Below are 26,921 nucleotides of genomic sequence, written 5' to 3' on the forward strand. Positions count from 1 at the left end.
AAGTGGAGGAAGACTGGCACAGATGTTAGCTCAGGGCTAATCTTCCTCAAAACAAAAACAAAAACAAAACCCACAGCAAACCCAGACAGTTTTACTTCAAATATTTCTGTAATTTTCACTTTCTTCTCCATCCCCACAATCACTGATCTGTTTGAGAGTCATTTTGGGCTGTAACACAGCAGTTGTCTCTCAACAACTGCTCTCCTTTCCCTTTAATCATTCTTCCATAGCACAGACGATAATATACTTTAAAAATGCAAATTTGGGGGGCCGGCCTGCGGCCAAGTGGTTAAGTTCGTGCCCTCTGCTTCCGGGGCCCAGGGTTTCCGCTGGTTCGGATCCTGGGCACCGACCTAGCACCGCTCATCAAGCCATGCTGAGGTGGCGTCCCACATACCACAACTAGAAGGACCCACAACTAAAAATATATACAACTATGTACCTGGCCCGGGGGGGGGGGGGGGGGGGCCAGCTTTGGGGAGGAGGAAAAGTAAACTCTTTAAAAAAAATGCAAATTTGACTTACTGCCTTTTTGGATTGAAAAAAATTTTTTTTTAAAGATTGGCACCTGAGCTAACAACTGATGCCAATCTTTTTTTTTTTTGCTGCTTTTTCTCCCCAAATCCCCGCAGTATATAGTTGTGTATTTTAGTTGGTCCTTCCGGTTGCAGCATGTTGGGATACCACCTCAACACGGCCTGATGAGTGGCGCCATGTCTGCACCCAGGATCCAAACTGGGGAAACCCTGGGCAACCAAGGCGGACCTCGGGAACTTAACCACTCGGCCACAGCCGAGCCCTAAAACAATCCTTTACTGAGTTAACATCATTAAGAGAATCAAATCCAAGCTTCTAAGCAGACCACACCTGGCCCTTTATGACCTGGCATTTACCTACCTCTCCAGCCAGTCTGCTTGCAACGTGAATTTTGACTCTACCAATTTTAGAGCTCTCCTTACCGTTTTTTTAACACACGTTCTACTCTGTCGGAAAATGCCTTTTTCATTTCCTTCATTGATTAATTCTAATTCATCTTTCAAGGCTGAGGCTCAGGTATCACACCTTTGAGGAATCCATCCCCATACCTTATATTGGGCTAAGGGCCCCTCCTTGCTATCGCATGACTATTCCCCTTCTTTCATTTAAGCACTTAGAACTGCTTTAAGTTTCTGGAGAGCATTAATGTCTTCGAATCCCAGGGCCTAGTTTAGATTTTGGACGTAGCAGATGCTCAACTTCATTTCCTTTTTTATCTCTACTGACTGAGCCGCTCACTCCCACTCCCCTCTGCTCCTCCACCTCCATCCCGTGGAACTTGCTGGGGGCTTCTTCTCTCTGACCTGCATGTGTCAACAGAGAGTGAGGGAGGGCCTGACCCACTAGGTTGGAAAGAAAAGCAGCACTGAGACAACTTCAGGCCACCTTACTCCCTTCAGTGCCTTCGGACGGAACAGGTTTTCCTTCTCTACCTGGAAGCCAACCGGGGAGAAAGCTTGGGCCTCTGTTGTTCTGGGGAGTGGAACAGTGCACCCACACCGGAACCAAAAGGGTTCCTTCTCTCTAGGTTCCGCAAAGACAGAACGACTTCCGGCGAGTCCTAGTCTTCTATGGTTCCCAGCGTAAAGATCCCGGCTCGACGCGCAATCCGAAGCTGTGCTCCCGGAAACAAACACGTAGCCGCGAATGACGTCACGGGTCACGAAAGGCTTGGCTGCCTCCGGGAGCCATGATGGGGACCGCGGTGAAAATGGAGCTCCACGTGCCTTGTGTTAGTAACAGACATCCAAACGCCCCACGTTCCTGAGGCATAACAATACGTTCCACATGTGCTTTGAGCTATCACTCCTGAAGGCTCTACTGGCGTACGGGCGTGCAGTGGAAGAGAGGGCGAACGTGAACCGCGGAGGCCTCCGTAACCATGGCTGCGAGGGGCGGGAACTGGCAGCGCAGGTCACGGGACCGGGGGCCGGGCCGGGAGATTGGGTCCTCCACCGTCCCAGCCGGCCCCGCGCCCGCTTTTCGCCTCCCCTCCCCCCGCGGCGCGCTGCGTGGCTGCTCGTTGGCTACTTAGGACGGAAGCTCCAGTTGGTGTTTCTCCAGAAGTTTCCCCCTTGGGCGGTGGCCAAGCTGTTAACCTCAGTAGTAGCAGCTCCAGCAGCGGTAACAGTGACTATTAGGGATGGCGGCGGCTGCAGCAGGACCTGCAACAGCCCAGAGGTGCGTGCTTTTTCTTCTCTTGGCTGTTTATTTTTATCCCCCTGCTTTTCTTGGTCAGTGAGCCCTGCTGAAGTCGTTGTTTTCCTGGCAGGTTTTTCCGGAGCTTCTCAGATGCTCTGATCGACGAGGACCCCCAGGCGGCGTTAGAGGTGAGAGAGCCCTTCTCAGTCTCCTCCACTCTCCTTTGGGGAACGCGGCAGCGACGGGTTCTGGCCGACCCCTCCTCTTCCCGGCTTTGCCTTTCTGGGACCCGGGCTGCTGTTTTTCTTGTGTCTCAGCCCTAATATTGACAGCCTCGGCCTCTCCTTTCCGTGGCCTACAGTGGCCCCCTTACTCTAGACGCCTCTTCTTGCCCCGTTTTACTCCTAGACCGTTCCTGCATCCTCGCAGCTTAGGAAAATCTGTTTTTGGGGGGCATAGTTGACATCCATACTTGGCCTGAAAGGGTTTTTTCTTTTTAGGTAGTATTTGTGCCTAGAAGAAAGTGAAATCTAGGCTTGATGATATTTGCTAATTCGGTTTTTTATTTGATAATCATCCTTGCTATTCGTATGACTCAGGTGCCTGTGTGAACTCAGACTACTGGAACAAAAACCTTTTCCCGTATGTCCCTGAAGATTTCCAGATGTCCTGTCATTGTTCATTATTCTACTCGTTTGTGTATCCATCAAGACAATTTTGGGGGAGTTGCTGTGTGCAAGGCACTGATTGCTGTGGATTAAAATCTCATTTGTATATTCATTGACTTAGAAAGCACTTTGTGTGCAGTGAAAGACTGGAGAGCTGTGAAGGAAAGTATAAGAGCAAGAGTAAGATACTAATTAAAAGTAACAGAGAACTCAAGCTAAGGGTACATGATTAAGTGGGTCACACAGTTTAGCCAGAGGTTTCTTGCTTTGAAGTACAGAAGAGAGGAAACCCTGTTTCCTCGTTATAATTTAACGTAAGCAAGGTTAGTGATTTGAGGCGAGAGAACCATTTTCCTAGTTATGACTTCTAAAAGAAATTTGCCACATCGGTGGTAGAGTCTCTCTGAGGAGGTGACATTTGAGCAGACACATGAGGGAGTGAGTTGGGAAGCTCTGGGGAAAGAGCATTCCAAGCAGGAGGAAGAGCCAGTGCAAAGATCCTGAGATAAGAATGAAGTTGGCCTGTACAAGGAGCAGCCAAAAGGCCCGTTTAACTAGAGAAGGATGAAAGAGGAGTAATAGCTGAGGTGGGGAGAAAACCAGGGGCTAGGTCCCTTAGGGCCTTTTAGGTCAGAGTATGTTTTTGGATCTGGATATGAAGGCCTTCAGATAAAGTGGTTGATTAATCAGTTGTACTATGATGTTTCCTAGTGAGGCTTCTGGGATCAGTAGTAGAATAATGTCACAGGAGGCGTTGAGAATTTTCTTCACAATTCTTTATGTCAGCTAGACAGCAATTAATTTCCAGAATCGAGGTTTGTTATGGTCCTTTTAGACCCAGTGCCTCCTTTGAAAATACAGTTTATATGAAAGTTGCTTTTGAAGGATATTTAAGTAATGAATTTGTCACTTTCCATCTCACTTATTTTACTTTTTATATTTTTTGAAGTACGATATAGGTAAATAATGCAAGTCTTAAGTCAGCAACTATGAAGTTGTAGTTTTACATATATGTATACCACCCAGATCAAGATATAGAACACTTCCATCCTCAGAGCTTCCTCATGCTTCTTTTCAGCTAATAATTCCCCTCACCCGCCAGGTAACCCCTGTTCTGCCCTCCATCACCATCAGTTAGTTTTGCTTGTTCTTGCTCTTAAGGTAAACAGGATCATAACCTAGGTATTCAGTTGAGTGTGGGTACTCTGACTTGCCCTAAGCATTATGTGCGATACATCCATATTGTTGTGTGAAGTGGTAGTTCTTTTTCATTGCTATGTAGTATTCCTTTTTATAAACGTAGCACTGTTTATTCTAATAGTGGACATTTGGGTTATTTCCAGTTATTAACTAGTGTGAATAAAGCTACTGTGAATTTTCTTGTACATGTATTTTGGTGAACACATACATGCACTCCTTTCTTTTAGGTGTATATACCTAGGAGTGAAATTGCGTAGAGTAGAAATGTGGTTAGCTTTAGTACCTTGGTTCTTTTTTTTGTTTAAGATTTTATTTTTCCTTTTTCTCCCCAAGAGCCCTGGTACGTGGTTATGTATTTTTAGTTGTGGGTCCTTCTAGTTGTGGCATGTGGGACGCCACCTCAGCATGGCCTGACGAGCGGTGCCATGTCTGCACCCAGCATCCGAACCGGAAAAACCCTGAGCTGCCGCAGCAAAGTGCGCAAACTTAACCACTCGGCCACGGGGCTGGCCCCAGTACCTTGGTTCTTAAAGTGTGGCTCTTGGACCAGCAGCAGCAGCACAACCTGAGGACTCATTAGAAATGCAAATTCTGAACACCCCCCTGACACCAGATTTACTGAAAGTCCTTATGACTCCTGTAGTCCACTACTTCTTCCCATCTGTTTTGCGGGAGAAAACAGACCCAAATAAATCCAAATGATCTGTCATAGGGATGTATACAGCCAGTTAGAGGCAGAATGGGGGCCTTGGGACGTGCTTCCTGACTCTTAGTCTAGTGCTGTAGAAGAGAGGTTCTCAAAAGTGTGGTCCCCATACGAGCTGCAGGAGCATCACCTGGGAACTTGTTAGAAATGCAAATTCTCGGGACCCGCCACAGACCTGAATCAGAAACTGGGGGTGGGGAGAATGATTATGATAAGAACCAGCTCTGTTAGGGGAAATGTTCTTTTTAAAACTGGAGATGACCTCACAAAGATGAACAGTTTGATGTTAATTACCAAATAATTGGTAATAAAAGAAGGGCTGGAACCTTGATGAGAAGTGAGAGTCTGTTTCTAGATTTTCCCAAGAGCTGGTTTAACAGTAGCCATTTTGAAATTCAAGTCTCTTGATATTACATCACTTAAAATGTTGCATTTTTATATAAGACTATCCAATTAGGAATAAAGGGGAAATGTTTGAATCAAGCTGACTCACATTTTTCATTCATTCAACAAACAAGGTACATGAGTGGTGAATGCTGTACTGGGAGGGAGAGATCTAAAGATGAAAAGATTGTGCAGTGAGGGAGTTTGCAATCTAGTGGGGAGACAAATAGAAGGTAGGTACTCTAAAGGAGTGGTGTATAAAGTCCAGTAAAGAGCATAGCAGAATAGAGGCTAACTGGGGAAGTGAAAAAAAAGCTTTACAGAGGAAGTGTCAGTTCAGTAAGGAGAGAAAACACACACAGTCATGTGTGCTGCATAATGTTTTGGTCAGTGATGGACCACATGTACAACAGTAGTCCCGTAAGATTAGTACCGTCTAGCCTAGGTGTATAGTAGGCTCTACCGTCTAGGTTTGTCTGAGTGCCCTCTTTGATGTTTGCACAATGACAAGATCATCTAACCACTCATTTATTAGAACGTATCCTTGTCGTTAAGCAACACACGGCTGTATGTGGATTATGAGAATCTTTTGAGGCTTAGCATGAAAAGTGGTTAAGAGCACAGGCTCTGGAATCAGACTGCTTGGGTCCAAATCCTGTTTTCACGATAATTATTTAACTTCAGGAATGTTCCTGTTATCACTCTGGGTCAGATTTCTTGTCTGTAAAATGGACTAAATAGGAACGACTTGAGAGGGTTGTTGCGAAGATAAGTGATGTAAGTACAGATGAATCCCTTGAGTTAGGCATCCTGCAGCTGCTTTGCTCTCTCTGTTTCAGCCACACTGGCTTCTTTCTGTTACTTGAACCTGTCAAACTCAGTCCTGATGGAGAGCCTTTGCACCTGCAGTTCCTTTTGCCTAAAAAGTACTGTTTATTGACCTATCTCTTGTTTTCCTTGGAGATGCTTATCACTTTAGATTTCGGCTGAAATGTCACCTCAGAGAAACTGTTTTCTCTGACCACCCTGTCTAAATTGGGCCCCAGTGAAAGCTTAAAGAGAACAGGTGTTTCATGTATCTTGTTTATCTCTGTTCTCAGTGTAGTGCCTGGGGTGTGGTAGGCATTCTAATGTGTTAAATTACCCCTACCATAATTCTTGTAATAAGTATGTGGTGGGTATTTGCTCACAAGGAAGCTGAGGCTAAGGAGATTAACTTGCTCAAGGTTATACAGTTTAGAAGTGAGAAGTCTCTGGGTTCAAGGCATCAAAGTCATCCTCTGGAGCTGGGGTAGGATTGGGGTTGTATGATATAAAGGTTGGTAGCTGACTTTGAAGTAACTGACCAAAAACAGTTTTGTTGAGAGTGTAGCTGGTTAGTCTGAACGTACAGTGGTATTGGGTCTGTGTGGGTTTTTTGTTTTTTTGTTTTTTTATCAGGAGTGCTAGGTAGTTTAGGAAGGGAGAAGGGTTGATGTTTTTGTTTACCCATGATTGGGGATTAGCTGTGGCTAGAAGAAAACTGAAAGTGGAGTCAAGTTGAGATACCCAGAGCTACATGCTTGCAAACACCAGGTCAGTCTGAGCAGTCTGCCTTTGCTTTTAATCTTAAGTTACCTTTTTGAGTAGCATTTTAAAAGAGACTGAAACTTTAAATATTTGGAAATTCATTTTCTAGGATCCTAGTGTTAAACAATTTTAATGTCTTAAAAGAAAATTTTCCCCCTATTGTTCTGGGTTGTCAGGTTACCTCCTTCACTGTTATCTTGGTAAAGATTTCGGTGTAATTATATTTTACAGTTCACTAGCTTTCTTTGTTTTTGAGAACTATAAATTGCTCAACTGTAACATAACTAGTTTTATTTAAGTGTATGTTTGGGTAAGTTTCTCATAGGTCTGCATTAAATAATAGCTTTTTGCCACTGCGATTCAAATGTTGGCGCTGGAGTCCTTGCCTTTCTAGATACTTCTCTGTAGTCCTTTGGTACTCTAGCAGCCAGCAACTGTTGTCACAGAAACAGTAGAACTCTGAAAACATACCACAGGTCAGTGTAGTTAAGACAACCACAAATCATTATTTTAACTTCACTTTTTCTGATTTTATTGTACTGTATATTGCTTGTTCAAAATAAACTGTTTATTGTGTTTTATTCATTACTTATAAGTTTGTGTCATAATGTTCAGTTTGTCTCAGTAGTCTTTTTGGTAACTTCTTTTATTAACAGCCTCATAAGTCAGTTGCTTAATTTATTTAACTGAATCACCATAAATGGTCCTGTTTAACCAATAATTGGTTTATGTTTTGTTTTGGTTTTTTTTTTCAAGATTTTATTTTTTCCTTTTTCTCCCCAAAGACCCCCGGTACATAGTTGTGTATTTTTCGTTGTGGGTTCTTGTAGTTGTGGCATGTGGGACGCTGCCTCAGTGTGGTCTGATGAGCAGTGCCATGTCCGCGCCCAGGATTCAAACTAACGAAACACTGGGCCACCTGCAGTGGAGCGCGCGAACTTAACCACTCGGCCACGGGGCCAGCCCCCAATTGGTTTATGTTTTTAAAGGTCATTTGCAGGTTGGTTGTTTGAAATTCAGAAGTTTATATCTGACTCTTTAAGAAAAGGAATATTTTATTTATCTTTGTACCCCCAGTATCTGGCCTGCGTTTGTCACATAATATGTGTTTAAAAATACCTTATGAATTGATGATTCAGATATTAATATAATCTGTAAAAGCCTTTTTGACCCATAATATACCTGTTTTCTTGCTGAGGAGAGGCTGGAAAATTTGGTTTGAAGATATGTTTGAGTAGATAGGCAAGAAGCTATCAGCTGTTTTCAAAATTGTTTGAAAGTTTAGTGCAAGATGGTATTATTTAACTTAGGAATTTCAAAGTATTAGAAAACATGTTAATTCAAATGTGAAATAGTGTGTGAAAGAAACTTGGAGTAAAGAAATGTTAACAAGAAGCTGTGTTGTTTAGTGGTTAAAATTCAAGTTGGAGTTAGATCTGGATTTTAATCCTGTCCCTGCACAGTCACTAGTTAGGAAGTGAGGGAATGAATTTTCGGTACAATCTGGGGGAAGAACATTCTAGTGAGAGGGAGCAGCAGGTGCAGAGTCTAGAGGTGTTTGAAGAACAGCAAGGAGGCCATTGTGGCTAGGATGGAGAAGCAGGGGAAGAGAAGAGAGAAGATCAGAGAGCTAACAGAGGGTCATATCAAGGAGGGTGTTAGAGGTCATTGTAAGGGCTTGGGCTCTTGCCCTGATCGGCTGGAAAGGCATTGCAGAGTTTTAAGCAGAGACGCAGTAACAAGATGTGAATTTCATTACTACTTGGATCAGCATGATAGGGGTGAATATGGTAAAAAGTGGTTTGGATTTTAGGTGTATTGGATTTTAGGTATATGATTACCAAGTATAGTATATATTGCTTTGTGAAACTCACACTACTAGGTTAAAGGAAAGTCAGTGACACTTGTGTGGCTATTGAAATAATTTTACCTTTTAAGAAAACTACCAAATCTCTAGAGTGTGTGGGCATTGGATAGAGAATCAGTGTTCCTGTTTTGCTGTATTTGTCTTTGGCGCCACTAGTCATGCTCTCTCTTCTTCCATCATTATTGTTTCAGCTACCACTTATAAACTGTGACTGCCCAGGGTGGCAAAAATGTTGATCTAATGTTAACTCTTGATGACGGATAGTAGGTATTTATGAGATACTGTATCTGGGCTTTCAACAGAATGCTGTAATTTCTTAGGGATGTCTGCCAGTGGCAGAGGATAGGAGTGGGCCAGGTAAGCTTGATTGTTTGTTTATTGATTCTGTTAATCTCCTTGAACTCTAGATTTAACTTCCAGTTTTTTTAATTGGACAGCTTCACATTTTCTAGGCATCTCAAATTCTACATATCTTTGAGTCTTCTCCAAATTAGAAGGATAAAATCTGTGAAGGTCAATGTATATCAACTAACCTCTTCAGAATAAATGAGGTGATAATAATTACCATGTATTGAGTTCCTACTGAAGGCCAGGAACTGCTAGGTGCTTTACGTAGATAGTACATTAGATTGTAGGCTTTTGGGGGGAGGGGAGAAGAGCTGGGAAGAGATTGATCTTCTTGCAGAGAAAAGCTCCAAGCTTGTTTCCCTGTTATCTTTCCTCCAAATAGCTTATGATAATAGGTTATTTGATTAAAAATCATGTTTAATTAGAATTCAGTGGCTTTTAAAGAACATTTACTGACACTCAACGTGTTTGTATTTGTAGGAGCTGACTAAGGCTTTGGAACAGAAACCAGATGATGCACAGTATTATTGTCAAAGAGCTTACTGTCACATTCTTCTTGGGAATTACTGTGGTAACTTTTCTTACAAAGTATACTGTCTCTTCTTCATAGGTTTGTTATAAATTTTGCCCAAGATACAGTGAGTCTGGTAAAATGGAGATTATCTTCAAGGATTTTTAAATTGATCTTTCATACAAGGGGAAGTAGCTGAAGTGTGACAAGCGTTACGTTGCACAACACTCATTTAAATTTTATGGGTATCTATTCTTCCTTCTGTGGGTGGAGAATTTGTCCAGATTTCATTTCTGGTTTTTAGATGTGCTAACAAAGAAAATAGCATCATATTTACTGTTTTACAGCATATTTAAATGAAATGCTCTCTTTTGCATTTTTTACAAAAAGAATGTACTTCTGTATTACTTGTGTTTAATTATTCTGGATAGAAAATGTGGGTAGGGAAAAATTAAATTGACTGTGAGTCAAATACATAAATGATGTTAGTGAGAAAATTAGATGAACTGTGTGGTACAGAGCTTTATTTATTGACTGAAGAGCTTTAAGAAGGAAGCTAAATATTAGGCCAGTAGGAAGGTATGAGGGTAATATTTGTTTGAATCATATCTAGGATTGGCTTTTTCTCATTTAAAATTATTTGTCCATTTTACCACATTGTAAACTTAAAAATCTAAGACTGATTCAAATTTTTTGTGTAATATTTGTTAGGATCTGTAAATAACTGACTAAAAATCCCCTTTTTTCATACACAGATGCTGTTGCTGATGCAAAGAAATCTCTTGAACTTAATCCAAGTAATTCCACTGCTATGCTGAGAAAAGGGTATACAATAACTACTGCTCTTGTTTGATCTGGACTACAGATAGTAGATTTTAGTTTGTTGAATGAATTAATTGTTAGCTTTATATGAATAGTAAATTCTGTATTTACACATTTTATAGCTGAGATAGGATTCAAGTTGAAATATAATTTATATTTCTGTTTTTGTATTAACTGATGTGATAGGATATGTGTAGTTAGTATGTTTTAAAATAGTGATGATTGAAGTAACTGCAAAGTATAAATGAAACTGATGGATTTCAAATCCCTTTTTTGTTCATTAGAATTTACTGTATTAACTGACTAGAGAACATCTCATCCTTAACCATGCTGGACAGACTACATTTAATGCTGTGAAAACTCTGTATCTGTGTACTTTACATCCCAGTTTGTTTCTGTTGATAAGCGTGACTTTATTCCTTAAGTAAGAAATATTTTAAATTCCTTAGTACAGCTGTATTTTGGAGCAAGCAAGTGTATTCAATTAAAATGAAGAAATTCCTTCTGAAATGAGTTCCAAATTGCATTTTAGTGGGAATTATACTGGATGTCGCAGTAGAGTATTTTAGAAGGTCTATTTTCTAAATATTAACTTATACTTTTAACTTATTAACATATTCTTTTAACAATAAAGAAAATACTAGGATTTTTTATTTAGAAGGCTATTTTTCATGATCTCGTGTGTGTGTGTGTGTGTGTGTGTGGTGTTTGTTTTTAATATGCTCATACAGGATATGTGAATACCATGAAAAAAACTATGCTGCTGCTCTAGAAACTTTTACGGAAGGACAGAAATTAGATAGTAAGTATTAGAATTATATGTTAAACTCTAACCCATTACTTGTGTGTCTTGAATACCATACCTGAATTTTGTTAGCATAATCTCAAGTTAATTGTGGAAACCCAACACCTTTTTTCCTCTTAATGACTTCTCGTGTTGATTGCAGAATTTGAATTTACTTAAAAATTTAAATTGGCCTTTCTTTAGCATTTAAGCGCAGATGAACTTTACCATTAGAAGCTAAAAACTATAAACTTAGTCTGGCTTTGTTTTTTTCTAATGGGCAAGTGAAAGTTTAATTTGCTCTCATGTTCAGGAGTAAATTCACTTTAAGTTGTTATTCAGATTGCTGAGCTAGGAAATCTTACAACAAAGAATTTACTGAGACGTGAAGTATAAGTTTCGATAAATCATGGTAGTGTATAGAAGAAACATGGAGCTTTGAGAGTATTGTGTTTTTAATGTTATCTGTTTGAGAGAAACAGTTGAAAGTTAACACAGTGGTATGAATATGCACATAAATAGAAATTGTAAGAGCTAAGAATCAAAAGATCTGCAGAATACTAAAAGACAGAGGTTGTAAGTAATCTCATAGATAATAATAGAATACAGAATCCTAATTGTGTACTATCATTTTATCTTTTATGATGATAGACTGTTATCACGATTCTCTAAAGCTGTGGTTCCTAATAGGGGATAATTTTGCTTCCTGGGGACATTTGGCAGAAGAGATTTTCGATTATCATGACTAGGAATGGGGGATGTGCTCCTGGCATCTAGTGAGTAGAGGCCAGGGATGCTCCTAAACATCCTACAACGCACAGGATTGTCCCCCACAACCGAGAAGTATCTGGTCCAAATGTTAGTAGTGCTGAAGTTGAGAAACCCTCCTCTAAAGTACTGTATAATTATATTTTTATTTATTTTAATTTTTAAATTTTTTTTTCCTTTTTCTCCCCAAAGCCCCCCGGTATATAGTTGTATATTCTTAGTTGTGGGTCCCTCTAGTTGTGGCATGTGGGACGCTGCCTCAGCATGGCTCAATGAGTGGTGCCATGTCTGCGCCCAGGATTCCAACCAACAAAACACTGGGCTGCCTGCAGCGGAGCGCGCAAACTTAACCACTCGGCCACGGGGCTGGCCCCAGGGCCCCTGTATTTTTATGTTTTTAAAAATTTACTCTGTACTGCTTTAAATATTTGCTTTTCTGCCATATACCTGCTTGAGAAAGGACATCAGGCCCAGCTTTGCAAATGGAACCTACAGATTAGCAAAGAAGAGATCTGGGCAATAGGAGTTGTTCTCAAACTTGGTTATCCCAAGTGTGGTACATGAATAATATGGCTATTCAGTTAGCAAGCTAGCATATCTGCACTCTTAGTAAATGCTAAAGAGTCCCGTTATCCACTGTCTTGATGCATATTTGAAAGCCCTGATGGGTTCATGAGTCATTCCATCCTCTAGATTTCTTAAACCCTATTCTTTTATCTTTTTAGAGCATCTAAAGTCCCTAGAAAGTTCCCTGCCCACATTCCTTCCTTGAGTAATATCTTATTATCTATCATGCCATTGACTTTTATCTTAGAATTATTTCAGAGGTGACCTCAGAAGGTGTCTGCTCCTTGATAAAATTGCTGTTGAGGATATTTAATTTAAAAACAAATTTGTCTTTTAATTTAATTCCAGGAAAAATTTATATTAGACTGTTAGGCTTTCATTTTTATCAGGGAAAAAAGTTTATAACTCAGAATTTTACCTTTTTCCCCTTTATATGGTAGGAAGCTTGGTTTTATTTACTGATTAATTTGAATAATAGGATTTTGATGTACAGTCATGCATTGCCAACAGGGGTTGCTGCCTCAGCGTGGCTTGATGAGCAGTGCCATGTCCCCGCCCAGGATTCGAACCAACGAAACACTGGGCCACCTGCAGCAGAGCGTGCGAACTTAACCACTTGGCCACGGGGCCAGCCCCGAGTTTATTTATTTTTTTATTTTTTAAAGATTGGCACCTGGGCTAACAACTGTTGCCAATCTTCCTTTTTTTTATTTTTTTTTATTTTAGGGATGGGCACCTGGGCTAACAACTGTTACCAATCTCTTTTTTTTTTTTCCTGCTTTATCTCCCCAAACCCCCCCTGTACATGGTTGTGTATCTTAGTTGCAGGTCCTTCTAGTTGTGGGATGTGGGATGCCGCCTCAACGTGGCCTGACGAGCAGTCCCATGTCTGTGCCCAGGATCCGAACCCTGGGCCGCCGCAGCAGAGCACGTGAACTTAACCACTCGGCCACGGAGCTGGCCCCCCTCAGCCCAGAGTTTAGGCTGATTATTTTTAAGAAACAAAATGGGGCCGGCCCGGTGGCGTAGCAGTTAAGTTTGCACGTTGCACTTCTCAGGGGCCCGGGGTTCACCGGTTTGGATCCTGGGTATAGACATGGCACCGCTTGGCAAAAGCCATGCTGTAGTAGGCGTAAAGAGGAGGATTGGCAGTAGTTAGCTCAGGGCTAATCTTCCTCAAAAAAAAAAAGAGAAGACTCAGAAAGTTTTTATCTCCCCCTTAACTGCCTATAAGAATTCGGATAGAAAAACCTGTCTCAGGAAGGGAGCTACTGACTTAGTAGCATAACATGAACTAGGTGGTAGACAGGAAGGAACCTAGAAAAGCCTGTTTGTTGGGCTCCCCTCTATGTTCCTCTGTTTCTGTATGGCCAAACACTTGTTTTCCATATGTTTGCTTTTTTTCACCTGTGGATTGCCTCCTTTCCCTTTGAAGTCCCTGACCTCCAACATCATCTTTTGTCTTTAGCTGAGGGTGGTATTTAAGGCGAGGCCTTTGGCCATTTTGGGGAGTTAATTTGGTTTCCCTGGGTTTCTGCCACGTATACTTGTTACTGAAACTTTATTTGTGTTTCTTCTGTTAATCTGTCTCATGTCAGTTTAGTTCTTAGACCAGCCAGAAGAACCTAGTACGGTAGAGGAAAATTTCTTCCTCCCCTATGTTACTGAGACAAACCTAGATGGTGTAGCCTACTACACACCTAGGCTAGATGGTATAATCTTATGGGACCACTGTTGTATATGAGGTCTGTCATTGACCGACATGTCATTATGTGGTACATGACTGTAATTGTTCACCTCTAGAATGAATGTATGTGTGTGTGTGGGTGTGTATATATATGAGTTAAGGCCTCTGTAATTGAATTTCATCTATAAATTAGTGAAATAGAAAATTTCATTTTAAGACATTTTTAATAGCTTTTTATTTTTCAGAATAATCTTGCCTGCAGTTAGCTTGAATTAGTAAACTTTTTTTTGGATCACTTTTAATAATTTTTCTTTTTTTAATGCATATATTTTTTTAAGATTGGCACCTGAGCTAACAGCTGTTGCCAATCTTCTTTTTTTCTTCTTCTTCTTCTCCCTACAGCCCCCCAGTACATAGTTGTATATTCTAGTTGTAGGTCCTTCTGGCTGTTCTTTGTGGGATTCTGCCTCAGTGTGGCTTGGTGAGTGGTGCCATGTCTGCACTCAGGATCCAAACAGGTGAAACCCTGGGCCACCGAAGCAGAGTGTGCGAACTTAACTACTTGGCCATGGGGCCGACCCCTAATAATTTTTCTTAACATCAAGACAGTGTTTTTGGTCTTGTGACTCTAATTATTCTGAGTCTTCACAAGTGAATAATTTGCTTATGTAAATGTTTACAGTGTTATCTGTAAATATTCACTGTCTGCAGTCTCTTGGATGCCATGGAATTTGCAGTTACGACAGAATTCCACAAAGTATAAAGGTGTTAGTGGGAAAGGTATGGTAACAAATAAAGCCACAGAGAATTATAGGCAGAATAGGTAGCCACATTGAAGAGCAAACTGGTGGAGGGACGCTTCTGGACCTTAACCCAGCTGCCAGTTGCCAGGCCTCCACCAAACCCTAACTGATAACATTGAGAATCAAATTCAAGTCTGATCTTGTTGTATGAGGAGGAAGCTCCTTTAAGAGGAGAGAGGTGAGGGGAAATGCAGATTTATGTGCATCTGGGAACCAGTAAGGTTAACTGGTTAAAACTAATGTTTTTTTTAAATCAAAATTCTTCAGAATGAACAACTACATGTTAAACCTATTCGTATATTAATAGCTATAACATTAGGATGGCTCTAAGCTCTGTTAGGACAGGTATTTTTGTCTATTTAATTCACTGCTGAATCGCCAGTGCCTAGAAGGGTGTTTGGAACATAGTAGGTGTTTAGTAATTATTTTTTGAATGAATGTGTTAATTGTGCAGATGAGTGATGTTACAGTCATTTTGTTCTTTTAGATGCAGATGCTGATTTCATTGTCTGGATTAAAAGGTGTCAAGAAGCTCAGAATGGTAAGCATACAGGCTTCCCATGGTCTTTCAATTTAAAAAGAAGTAAACATTTGACATCTTTTGATTTAAACACATTTGTTTTTAACTTTATAAATTATAATTGAAGTAGTACATGTTCCCTTAGATAGGGATTTCCAAAGGCATTCTGATTTTTGCCTAGTGTATGTTGACCAGGTTGGATTTGTTTTGCATTGGTATTACTGGTAAGAAATTTCAAGGAGTCTAAAGTGACTCCAGGGTGCAGAATTAAACCACTTTCCTTTATTAGGAATGTATGGAGAATTGCTTTGCTTAATCAGTACATTTGTGCTATGGAAATTGTGTATATAACTTTGCCTATAAATGTAGTGTTTTCTGAAAATATTTTCTATTTTTTTAATAGGATCACAGTCCGAAGTGGTAAGTCCAGAGTTTGTATCCTTCATGTTTTTACTTAATTATATTATTCCGAAATATACTTAAGCCAGAATACAGAATAAGGTTTCTCTCAGTTAAATATTAAGCAATTCCATTTAACTACTTGTTCCTCCAGCAACTGAAATACTGTTATTTTTTGGTAAAATAAATACAGACACTTATAGTCATGAAACTTATTGGGCTATTGTAATGCATTGAGTGTGATTCGAGTTGACTTATGTATTTAGTATGGTCAGGATGATTATTTCTTTGGTGAAAAGTCATAACATTAGGTGTGAAGCACTTGCAGGGCTTACGGTGTGCTAAGACACCAAGGTTAACTAAAATTTGGAAGTGTTTATCTCTCTGTAATTCAGTGTTGTACTTGTTTTGGACATGAAGATTTTCAAGTCTTTTCAGTTATTAAAAATTACGGTGGAGTTGAAAATTGAGTTTTTTTTTTAAACCAACTTAGGTTTACATACAACACACAGTTAAATTATGGCTAATGGCTTTTAGCAGCAGTCATCTACATAGTTAGTCAGGAAATAAAATGACAGGGGATCAGGAGATGTATGTGTAAGCCTAACTCTCTTTATGGGCAATTACTTAACGTTTTTGAGTCTCTGCTTCATCTATAAAGGAAGATTTACATCTCTGTCTTCCAGAGTTCCATCCTGACGTTGAAAAAGTCAGTTATTCTCTGAGCTTTCTTCATGTGTACACAGGGCCTAATAGAGCTAATCTACTTCAGGCAGGTGGTTGTGAGCTTCAGGCAAGACATGTATATATGTAGTTACTGGGGTTTGAACGTTGCCTCAAGTGAGCCCCGTTTCGCTATCCCTCTACCTCCAGGCTTGTCCCTATTCCTAGGGCTGGTGGGGGGGAATGGATTGGAGGAGGTGTTTAAAAGTTGGCTTCCTTCACCTGCTGGTATTTTTGTCTGGGTTTTATAATATTTGGGATTGAGACTAGGCCTGAAGACAACAGAATGGCATTTGGATAACAGGGACTTTGTCTGGTAACACAAACAGCTGTTTTGTGACAGTGCATTTTGTCACTGCTGTAGTTCAATCTAGTTTTATCTTGCTACCAAAGTGAGCTGGAAAAATCTGTTCTAGTCGGTGTCTCCACTTGATATCATGTAGATTTAAGTATTTCTCAATACTTAACACTAGAGAGTGATTCTGAGTTAGGCTCAGATCTCTAAAGTGATTTTACTTATTTTCTTCCAAACTTCATCTCTTTCCTTCTCATTTAGGGACAACTTAGAGGCCACCTGAGAGCCAGGGCGAGTTCTTTAGATTTACTTATTTACAGTCTTAACTGGCACACATGTAGTTTAGGAAACTATGGATTGGTCAGGAGTCACTTTGTTTCTTGATGGGCAGTGTAGAATGTTTGTCGCAGAGGGGCCATGTTCCTTCATATGTTCTAGAGCAGTGTCATGCCATTGTTAAGCCTGAAGATTATACTATATTCTTAAAAATGTTTTTTTAAATGCTACTGTTATTTTCATTTTAGAGAGTTATTGCATGTTGGAACTGAACATTTTATATGTAACCTTTTCCAGTCATACCTTTAGAAAGTTTTCTGGGGTTTATGCTGCTTTTATTTTAGAAGAAAAATCTTTTTTGAAATTGAAACTCAATTATAAAAATGCTGAATATTCTAATTTTTGTGAGGACTAGTATTATTTAACAGTTATGGATACCATGCTTTGTCTTTGAAGGATATTTTCATGTAGTTATTCTGTATCAAAGTAACTATAACACTGGGTAAGTTAATAATACGTTTAAATATAGAATTGCTAAACTAACTTGTAAAAATCTTTCTCTTTCAACCTGGGAAAATTAGTCTGCATCCCAGCGGACTCATCAGTCAAAAATTAAGTAAGTGTTTCTTTTTTATAATGCATGATGAATATGCTTAAAGGGAAAAAGACCCTGTCATTGGAAAGTAAGCAGGGGGCTGGCCCCGTGGCCGAGTGGTTAAGTTCGTGCGCTCCGCTGCAAGTGGCCCAGTGTTTCGTTGGTTCGAATCCTGGGCACGGACATGGCACTGCTCATCAAACCACGCTGAGGCAGCGTCCCACATGCCGCAACTAGAAGAACCCACAACAAAGAATACACAACTATGTACTGGGGGGCTTTGGGAAAAAAAATAAAAAATAAAAATAAAAAATTATAAAAAAAAAAAAAAAAAGTAAGCAGATCCTTACCTTTGATTTAAATTTTTTTAAAAATCATGTTATAGCCTTGAAAAACTAATTCTAAGGCTGTTTACTGATTAGTATTAGTGTTCATATTAAGGTTAAATTCAAATTACTTCTCAACTTTAAGCTTGTTTCACGTAATTCCATATTATGTCGCCTTTCCATATATTAAGGAGAGTGTCTTCCAGTCTAGTTGTTATTATATAGGTAAATAAATTAATAGTAGGCTCGAGAGAAGTGTAATTTTACCTGCCTTTTATACTTGGAGTAAATTTTTCATAAAATAATTCTGTGTAAGTTGAAAGTGACCAATGCTGAGGGCAGCGATTACAGTAATGATTAAGCAGCTAGCAAATATTTGAATTTATTTTTAATTATTTATTAGCCATGTGTACTACATGTATTCTTAGGACTGAAACAGAAGGAAGCATAAGGCATCGAGCTTTGCTTTCTCACTGAATTTTAAAGAGAAACTGTGGGACTCTTAAAGTTTATTTCTTTAATCAAGGTGCTTTTGGACACAATTACCTAAAATGCCTTGGAAATGTTAAAACAAAGCAATTTATTCGTGTTCTTTCTGGGGAGATACAAGAGGACTCTCCAAGTACCTAGTAGTCACAGGAACTTTGACTAGCTTGGTGGCAGCAGCAGGGAGAGGGCACATAAATATCAAATAATAATTATGGTGTTTGGAGCAAAAAATAATCCAACATTGATTTAGTAAGTACACTGTGTACCAAGAGCTGTGCTTAGTCCTGGGAGTGTAATAGTGATAGGATAGATAAATCACTTTGCCCTCATGGAGTTTATAATGTGGTCTAATTTTAAGGTGAGGGTCCCTACATTTTTAGAGCTTTCAGTGTGAGACAGACACGTAATTAGAATCTCTAGGGACACGAATCTTCCCACACACATTGGGATTGAAGAAAAATATTGTATTTAACGTGCCTGGCAGAATGAGTTGAACTTTGAATTATTTTAATTTCAGCTCATTTACTTCTGCCCCCTATTCTCAGGGCTTTTTGTCCCCAACTTCAGTTGAGAGATCATGGAGTGTGGAGTCAAGCTGACCTGGGTCCAGTGTAACACCTATCACTGAAGGGCTGATTGCTTCACCCTTCTGAACTTACATTCTTTCATCTGTAAAATAGGGATGGAAGTGTTTACCTCTTCTTGGTATTAGATTGAAATGAGTATAAAACTATTGATGGTGTATAATAACTGTTAGCTATTTAGAGTAAATCTTATCTTTAACATTAGCTTAAGCTCAGCAGTATTAGAGATGTAAGTCAGAACCCAGAAAATCATGTAAGTATTTAAATCCACTGGAAAGGTTTGGGGCATCATCTACCTTACTGTTCTCTTCCATTAGTACAGATCATGGGAAATTAGTTATATAAAATTGTTTCTATGAACCAGCACTGCTTTGCTATTTTGTTCCTCAAGGTGGAGCTCTTACTGTTTATCAAATTGTAGTTTTTATCTTATCAAAACAAAGCAATAACTAAGAAAATTGGAAGTTCTGTTTTAAGTTTCTTTTTTCTTTTTTAATAGGTATGACTGGTATCAAACAGAATCTCAAGTAATCATTACACTTATGATCAAGAATGTTCAGAAGAATGATGTAAATGTGGAATTTTCAGAAAAAGAGGTCATTATAGCCTTTGAACCATTTTTTATGTTGAGATTAAATACTTTTATTTATAAATACAGTATATTGCAGAATAATCTGTAGCAGTTTATCAGATATATGTCATTTCCTCCTGAGATAATGTAGAAAATGCTGATAAAAATCTGAAGCTATTCCTTTTCCATTGGAATCATTTTAAGTTTTGAGATGAGTATATGTATACTGTAGATTATAACTAGATGTGCATTATTTTCTTTAGATTTAGAATTCAAAGCAGAACTTAATTGAGAAATATATAAGACCATTAGTAAGATATGTGATTTGGGCTCAGCCCAGTTGCATAGTGGTTAAGTTTGCACACTCTGCTTCGGCAGCCCAGGGTTTGTGGGTTCGGATCCCAGGTGCGGACCTACATACCACTCATCAAACCATGCTATGGAGGTGTCCCACATAGGAAATGGAGGAAGATTGGCATGGATGTTAGCTCAGGGATCATCTTTCTCAAGCAAAAAGGGAAGGATTGGTAGCAGATGTTAAGCTCAGGGACAGTCTTCCTCGCCAAAAAAAAAAAAGATAATGTGATTTGATTTCATTTATGCAGTATACTTCGTGAAAAGGTCTACTTATTTGTTGTATGATTTATACATCTTAGATTTTACTAACTGTATTAAATGAATGTGACTTTTAATAGCTTTGTATCTTAGCACTTAGAAAATCTTGTGATAGATATTTAGGAGAGTTCGTGGTAGAACTAGACCTTTTACACATGAATTCTTTTGTTACATATTGTATCATTTTACTCTTGTGTCTTGAGTCTCCTTGAGATTTAAATACTAAATATGTGTTATGAAATACACTCTTTTGTGCTGTTTAATTATGTATATGAGAATTCATGTGAAGGATACCAGATGGAAAAAAAGGGTTATTTTGAGGTTCTTAAATCTGATATTCCATATAAAGTGTTTAAAATAATCTGCAGCAATATTGAAATTCTGTAATTATATTCAGTTTAAGTATTTTACCCTTCATTAAATAAACTTATGAAATGCACTGCTAATTTTGTTTTCATTAGTTATCTGCTTCAGTGAAACTTCCTTCTGGAGAGGATTACAATTTGAAGCTGAGACTTCTTCATCCTGTAATACCAGAACAGAGCACGTTTAAAGTACTTTCAACAAAGGTAGGACAATTGAGAAGGATTGTCAGTAGCAATCTTTTCAAAATCAAACATTGGTCCACTAATCACCTATGTGATTATAAGTCTATAGATCCTTTCAGCCACGTATGTTTAAATTAAAAGGGAGAGGTAAATAAGAACGATAGTTTTTGAGTAACAATTTTTCCCCCTCCCAAAATTCTAGGACAGTGGAGTGTAAAAGTCTACTTAACCTCAGTAGCGTTTGGACGCTTATTAAGATACGTATAATACTTCTCAATAAAGAGGTTTCCAAAAAAGATATAATCAGCATCTCTAAGATTTGATACTGACAGTGTCTTGTTTCTTGAACTTGTCTCTCTGGCCTGTTTTGATATACAAATACTTTTTCACCCTATCTTACACATTTAAGGATACAAACTACTTTAAAGATGAATCTGCTCTTTTTTTGTTGTGTGTTTTAGGTAAGCTGAATTTTAGTTTGTCGTGGGGGGTTAGTGAATAATTGTAGTTTGAGTAACTATGTAATTTTTAGATTCTTTATATTTTCAAGAAGTAAAAAATATGCAATATAATTCAAATTCAGGGAATATTTTAAATATCAAAAGATGTAGTTGGTAGTAGTATAATTTAGTAGGAAAGATACTGAACTGAAAATCAAAAAAATCTGACATCTAGTTCTTTGCTTGCCCTGTGAATTTATAGACTAGTCACAAAATTAGGACTAAATTTTTTGCATCTATAAAAATTAGGGATATGGACTTTGAGCTCTGAAATCCTTCATCTGTAAAGTTGTGGGAAGGTATATGATGACTTAATGAGAATGAATGATATAAGTAGACTTTTTCCAATACTACGCTTTTTTTATACATGTGTCCTGCAACATATCTTATTAACTATTGAGTTTAAGTTTTCAGGACATGTGAATTTTCCTGTCATAGAATAGAATCAGGGTCGATCTGTGTCATGAAGAATGGTAACTGGGCCTGCTGAAAGAAAAGGATATATCTGCAGAGGGTGGGAGTAGGAAGTGCAAAGTAAAGAAGCAGTAGTTTTTGCATCTAGTTAAAAATGATCTGTTTATTTGAAGATTACAAAGTAAAAGGTGTTTACTTATGAGGGAGAGATGGGAAACAGAGTTGCTTGGATGATAGAAAGTGGGAAAAGGGATGAAATCTTATCAAGATTTTTGTCTTACTGGCCTCATACATACAGTGTAGAATTTATTTAATAAAATAATCTTGGGTAAAGTAATGAAGCACAAAACTATAGCTAGATTTGGGACGGAGACTATTAGGAGTTTGGCATTTTTGTATATATCAAGATGTTGTTACTGCATGTCCTTTTGAAGTAATTTAAATGTAAACTGATTTGTGTGAATAGATGGTAAATGACTTAAAACCTTGTGTTACTGAGCCGCCCCGTACACTTACCAAAGAGTAATATGTGCAGTAAATACACAAGTCTGTGTGGCTAGAATTGAGGATGTAACTAAGCACTCTCATCCTTATTTGTTATTCTCCTTTGAACCTTGTGAGTGCTTGTTGATTGTAATTATTCCCCAGCTCCTCTTACTGTGTTCTCGATACGCCTTTTTCATCTTTTCTCCTTTCTTAAAATGCTACATAACTGCTTTTCTTGAATAGTAGTTTGTTTATATGTATGTTTTATTTCCCTTGCTCTTAGTAAGTCTTTTGAGGATAACAAGCATGTCATGTTTGTGTCTTTGTATATGCTCCAGGTAGAGTTTCCAGATAAAGTACCAGACACTCGGTTAACTTTACAAACAGTGAATAATTTTTTAGTAAAAATTTGACCACCCTAGCCCTGTACACTGTACATAGTGGGTGGTCAGTAATTGTTCAGTGAATGAACTTAAATTGGATTCTGATGTTAGTCCTATGAAGTTGGCAAAATAAGTATTTTCATTCTTAGTTTTACGGGTGAAAAGAAACTGAGGTTCATGCATTTTCAGTGCTTTCCCCAGGTTCACATAGTTACTAAATTGTTCACTCTGACCCAGGAGGAATACTTTTACTTCTGTGAAGCTAGTGCTGCTTTGCTTAGTTTTTTCTAAGTTCTGGATTAAAGAATAGATTTTAAGGATGCATTCTGAAGGACGATTATTTTTCTTGTCCTAACCCAAATTAATATATATTACTTCGTTAGACTACCAATTTTTAAGCTGTAATTTTATGGGAAACAAATGGAAAGAATTGTACTTTAATTATATGTTAAGGGAAATGATGAAAGTTTTGAATCTTTTTTCATACAACAAAGGGAGACAGTGTTAAAATATTGAAAATAAAATCTTTCTCTGGGTTACTGAGGCTTATTTAGTGATGACACAGGAAAACAGTGAAGTAATTTGATTTTCCTATGTATTCAGATGTCTTGAATCCTTTAAGTGGATTGAGAAAAGGATGCATTTTGCCTAGGAGAATCTGCTTAAAATTAGAGATTCTGTAAAATCTGTGGTTTGAAAGGGCTAGTTCTTTGCTTTTGAGAATCCTGTTTTCTTTCCCACCTTCAAGGTTGAACGAATGTTACATATTCATGTATAACCATTGGTTAAGTATTGTTAATTCAAGTGGGATATAATTTCCAATGAAAATAAGAAGAGGAGGACCCTTAAATGATTGAAATAGCATTTCTTAACTAAATATTTTACAGTGTAATATCTAATATGTTTTCCCAAGTCAGAATTCATATTTTTTCAGTACCCTCGATAGTTGTTTTTTCCTTTTACTGAATACCAGCTTTCATATCTGCCTTAATCCATTTCCTTTATTAAGAAATTGTAATGTTTCTCTTGTTCCATCTTGTTAAATTTCATGACAGTGTTCTCTGGTCACAATCAGGATTATAAATAACTTTAATAACAACTGTGCTGCAAAATACTCATTTTAAAGATTAATATTCACTCCAGGTAAAAATTGGAATTCTCAGAATCCTTTGGAGTAAGTTTACCCTTGTAGAAATATTCTTGTATTCCTATTTTTAGTCAAAGTAATTTTTCCATATTATTCAATATAAAATATGAAAGCTTTTAATTGGAACCATGGGAAATAAAAATGTCTGTCTTTACTTAGAGACAAATGGGCCCCTTCTCCCTTCTTAACCCACTAAAGTTTGAGAAGTTTTAGAATTCTTAATATTCATAGAAGAAGCACAGTGATGCTATAATGGAGTGGAGGTGTCTGGGCAGGATGCTGCTGTTGTTTTAAACACAGATGGGGGGGGGGTTTGGGTTCTTGTTTCATTATGTCTTTTTGATACAATGGTGGTGGTAATACGTTTTTTGAGGTTTTTTGTGATGGGCACCTGAGCTAACATGTGCCAATCTTTTTTTTTTTCCTTCTCCTCCCCAAAGCCCCTCAGTACATAGTAGTATATTCTAGTTGTAGGTCCTTCTGGTTGTACTATGTGGGATGCTGCCTCAGCATGGCTTGATGAGCGGTGCTGTGTCCACACCCAGGATCTAAACTGGCGAAACCCTGGGCCACTCGGATTTAACCACTGGGCCATGGGGCCAGCCGTTGAGGTTTTTTTTAAATAGCTAATTAGTTGCTGATATCCACAAATTATAGATCTTGGAGTATATTCTTGTCGCCTTTTCTGTTAAAGTATATTCATATATTTTCAAAAGAAAAGGATTTTACTGTACATCCTACCTGTAGCTGTTTTTTTAAACTTAGCCATATGTTATGAGTATTTTCCATGCCCTTAAATATTCTACAGCGAAGTATTTCATTGTATACATTTACTGGAGCTTATTCCCACAGTCCCATGTTGTTTGACCTGTGGAGAATTATAGTAGGTAACTGTTTTGACTTCTGTGTATTATCCCATGTAATCTTCACAATTACTGCAGGATGTAAATATTTTTACCACCTATTCACAGGTATGGAAACTGAACCCAGAGATGTTAAATAATTTGCCCAGAGTTTTTAGCTAATTATAATGATGATGATGATGGGATTTATACTAACATTCAGTTGTTATGTGCCAGACGCAATGCTATATTCTTTTCATATGTGGTCTCATTTAATCCTCATAAGAGCCCTAAATGAGATAGGTCTTATTAATCCCATTTTACAAGGAGAAACTGAGGCTCAGTGAGATTAATTACTTGCTTGTGGTCATATATCCAGTAAGTGGCACCTGTTTGTGACTCTTCTCTTTCTAAAATTACACAGCTGATTGTTTTTGTCTTGTTCTCAACCTCTGCTTATTTCTGAGGATATAAAATAAGTAAAACTTCTGGCAGTAAAAGACACTTCCAGCAAGGTATTCTATCTCTTGGCTCCCTCATCTCTAAGATATGGATGGTAATCTCCTCTTACAGAGTTGTTTTATTAACTGAGATAATATATGAAGCACTTAGTACATGGGGAATGTAATAAATTCTCAATCTTACTATTATTAGTAGTACTTTATCCTGATTATTTAGATTTTTATTCAGATTATAAAAGCAATAAATGTGTGTCATAGAAAATTTGGAGAAATATAAAGGAGCTGAGAAAGTAATCACTCAGTCTTCACTAGTGAATGACTTTTTGGCGTAGTTCCTTCCGCATAACTAGATATTTCCCAACACTTAGGTCTGTCAGTACAGGTGATATATACTAGAATCTTTTGTTTATGGGACTGTCACTTCTAATTGATTTCTTCAAGAAGCATAGAGGCAGTGGCCGTATGAACCAGTGCAGTGCCTGGCTCAGAGTAGGCACTCGGTGGGTATTTGAATTGAGCTATTAGAGCTTTGGCAAGATTTTTCAGTTCCTCTTCATTCATTACCATCTTCTGCATTTTAAAAAATGATTTTAAAGTGATTTGAGTGTAAAAATAAAGAAGGTAGCTGTGCAGTCTGGCCTCAGGAAGACTGAACTGCTGTATTATTGAGCACAGGGGTTTGATATAGCAATTAAACATGCTCAAAGCTGAGTAAGACAACGTTGGGAAAGCTACATTCTAAAGATCCGAGGAACCCTTATTTAATGACTGCCGCCTTAAAACAGATGATTCTGAAAAGTTTGCCAGAAAAAAAACGTTACCAGTAAACTGCACAGCTCTCTAGTCTCTGGGACAAAGATCCCTCACCATCAATCTGTAGCAGTAAGTGGGAGCTTGCTTACCACTTCTTAAGAAGACGGTGTCTTTATGCCATGACCCTTTAGGAGTAATGGCTTCTCTTTAAGTCTAAAGTTACTTTCATGGGAAAAAATTAAACTCTCTGCTGTGCAAAGAAGACCGTAGAGGTGGCTGGTGGGTAGGACCCATAACATTGAAGACTGAAAATCCAGCACAGTATGGATCCTTAGTAGTCACTCGCAGATACTGCTTTGGGATTATGGTGCATTGAAAGCCTTTCCTGTGCATATAAGAGCAACCTTTAAGCAAGCTAGCAAAGTTTTAAGTTAATTTAATGACTTATTCATGGTCGCAATAAAAATAGCTGAAATTGGACTGGTGGTAATTTGAGAAGTATCTACCAAAATCATCAAGATTTAAGACTTCCTTTTTAGAAGGATGTACACGTATTGAAAGTGAAGTACGTGTAAAAAGGAATTCATAGAGAATTAGTTCCCCCTCTTCTTACCTTTTTAAAAACTGTTTAAAATGGTCTGTTATGTGCAGCTATTTTAATGAATGAATTAAGTATAATTTCAAGTTCAGTTCAGCATGTCTCAGTGGAAACAAGTTGTTACTAAGAGCTTTAACTTGGGCTTTCTAAAGGCCTCCTTGTTCATAATGCAGTTACTCAGGTTATGTATATACTGAGGCTTTCAGTAGATGCAAGTGCTCCTGTGTGCTGCTCTTCAGGTGAAACAAGGAACTTTTTATAGACAGTACTTAGCATGGGAACGTGTGGTGCGGATATGGAGTGCCCTGTGCCTGAGGTTAGTTAAGGGTAGTGTTGATGTTACATACTGCTTGCCAGGTCTTCATTTCCAAATGAACTGAAAATTAGAGGAGGAAGATGCAATTTTAAATTTTAGGATAATATTAATAGCCCCTTTCAGTAACTATTGCTGTGTCATTGCCAGCTATTGGATTTATGTACTTTTTCTTTTTTGGTGAGGAAGATTGTCCCTGAGCTAAAATCTGTGCCAATCTT

At 38.3% G+C, this 26,921-nt stretch overlaps 1 protein-coding gene across 1 annotated transcript in view; it reads left to right on the forward strand.

Moving 5' to 3' along the window:
* The first annotated feature begins 2,069 nt into the window (after window positions 1-2,069).
* The window catches only part of SUGT1 (SGT1 homolog, MIS12 kinetochore complex assembly cochaperone), a 37,554-nt gene continuing 12,702 nt past the window's right edge, over window positions 2,070-26,921 (forward strand). The window contains 10 exon segments of the mRNA NM_001286856.1: window positions 2,070-2,217; window positions 2,309-2,366; window positions 9,401-9,491; window positions 10,187-10,256; window positions 10,985-11,055; window positions 15,350-15,403; window positions 15,786-15,802; window positions 17,657-17,691; window positions 19,569-19,665; window positions 20,717-20,824. Coding sequence (NP_001273785.1) covers window positions 2,180-2,217; window positions 2,309-2,366; window positions 9,401-9,491; window positions 10,187-10,256; window positions 10,985-11,055; window positions 15,350-15,403; window positions 15,786-15,802; window positions 17,657-17,691; window positions 19,569-19,665; window positions 20,717-20,824 — 639 coding nt within the window. The 5' untranslated portion in view covers window positions 2,070-2,179.

Source organism: Equus caballus, chromosome 17, assembly GCF_041296265.1.
Source record: "Equus caballus isolate H_3958 breed thoroughbred chromosome 17, TB-T2T, whole genome shotgun sequence".
NCBI classification, from domain to species: Eukaryota; Metazoa; Chordata; class Mammalia; order Perissodactyla; family Equidae; genus Equus; species Equus caballus.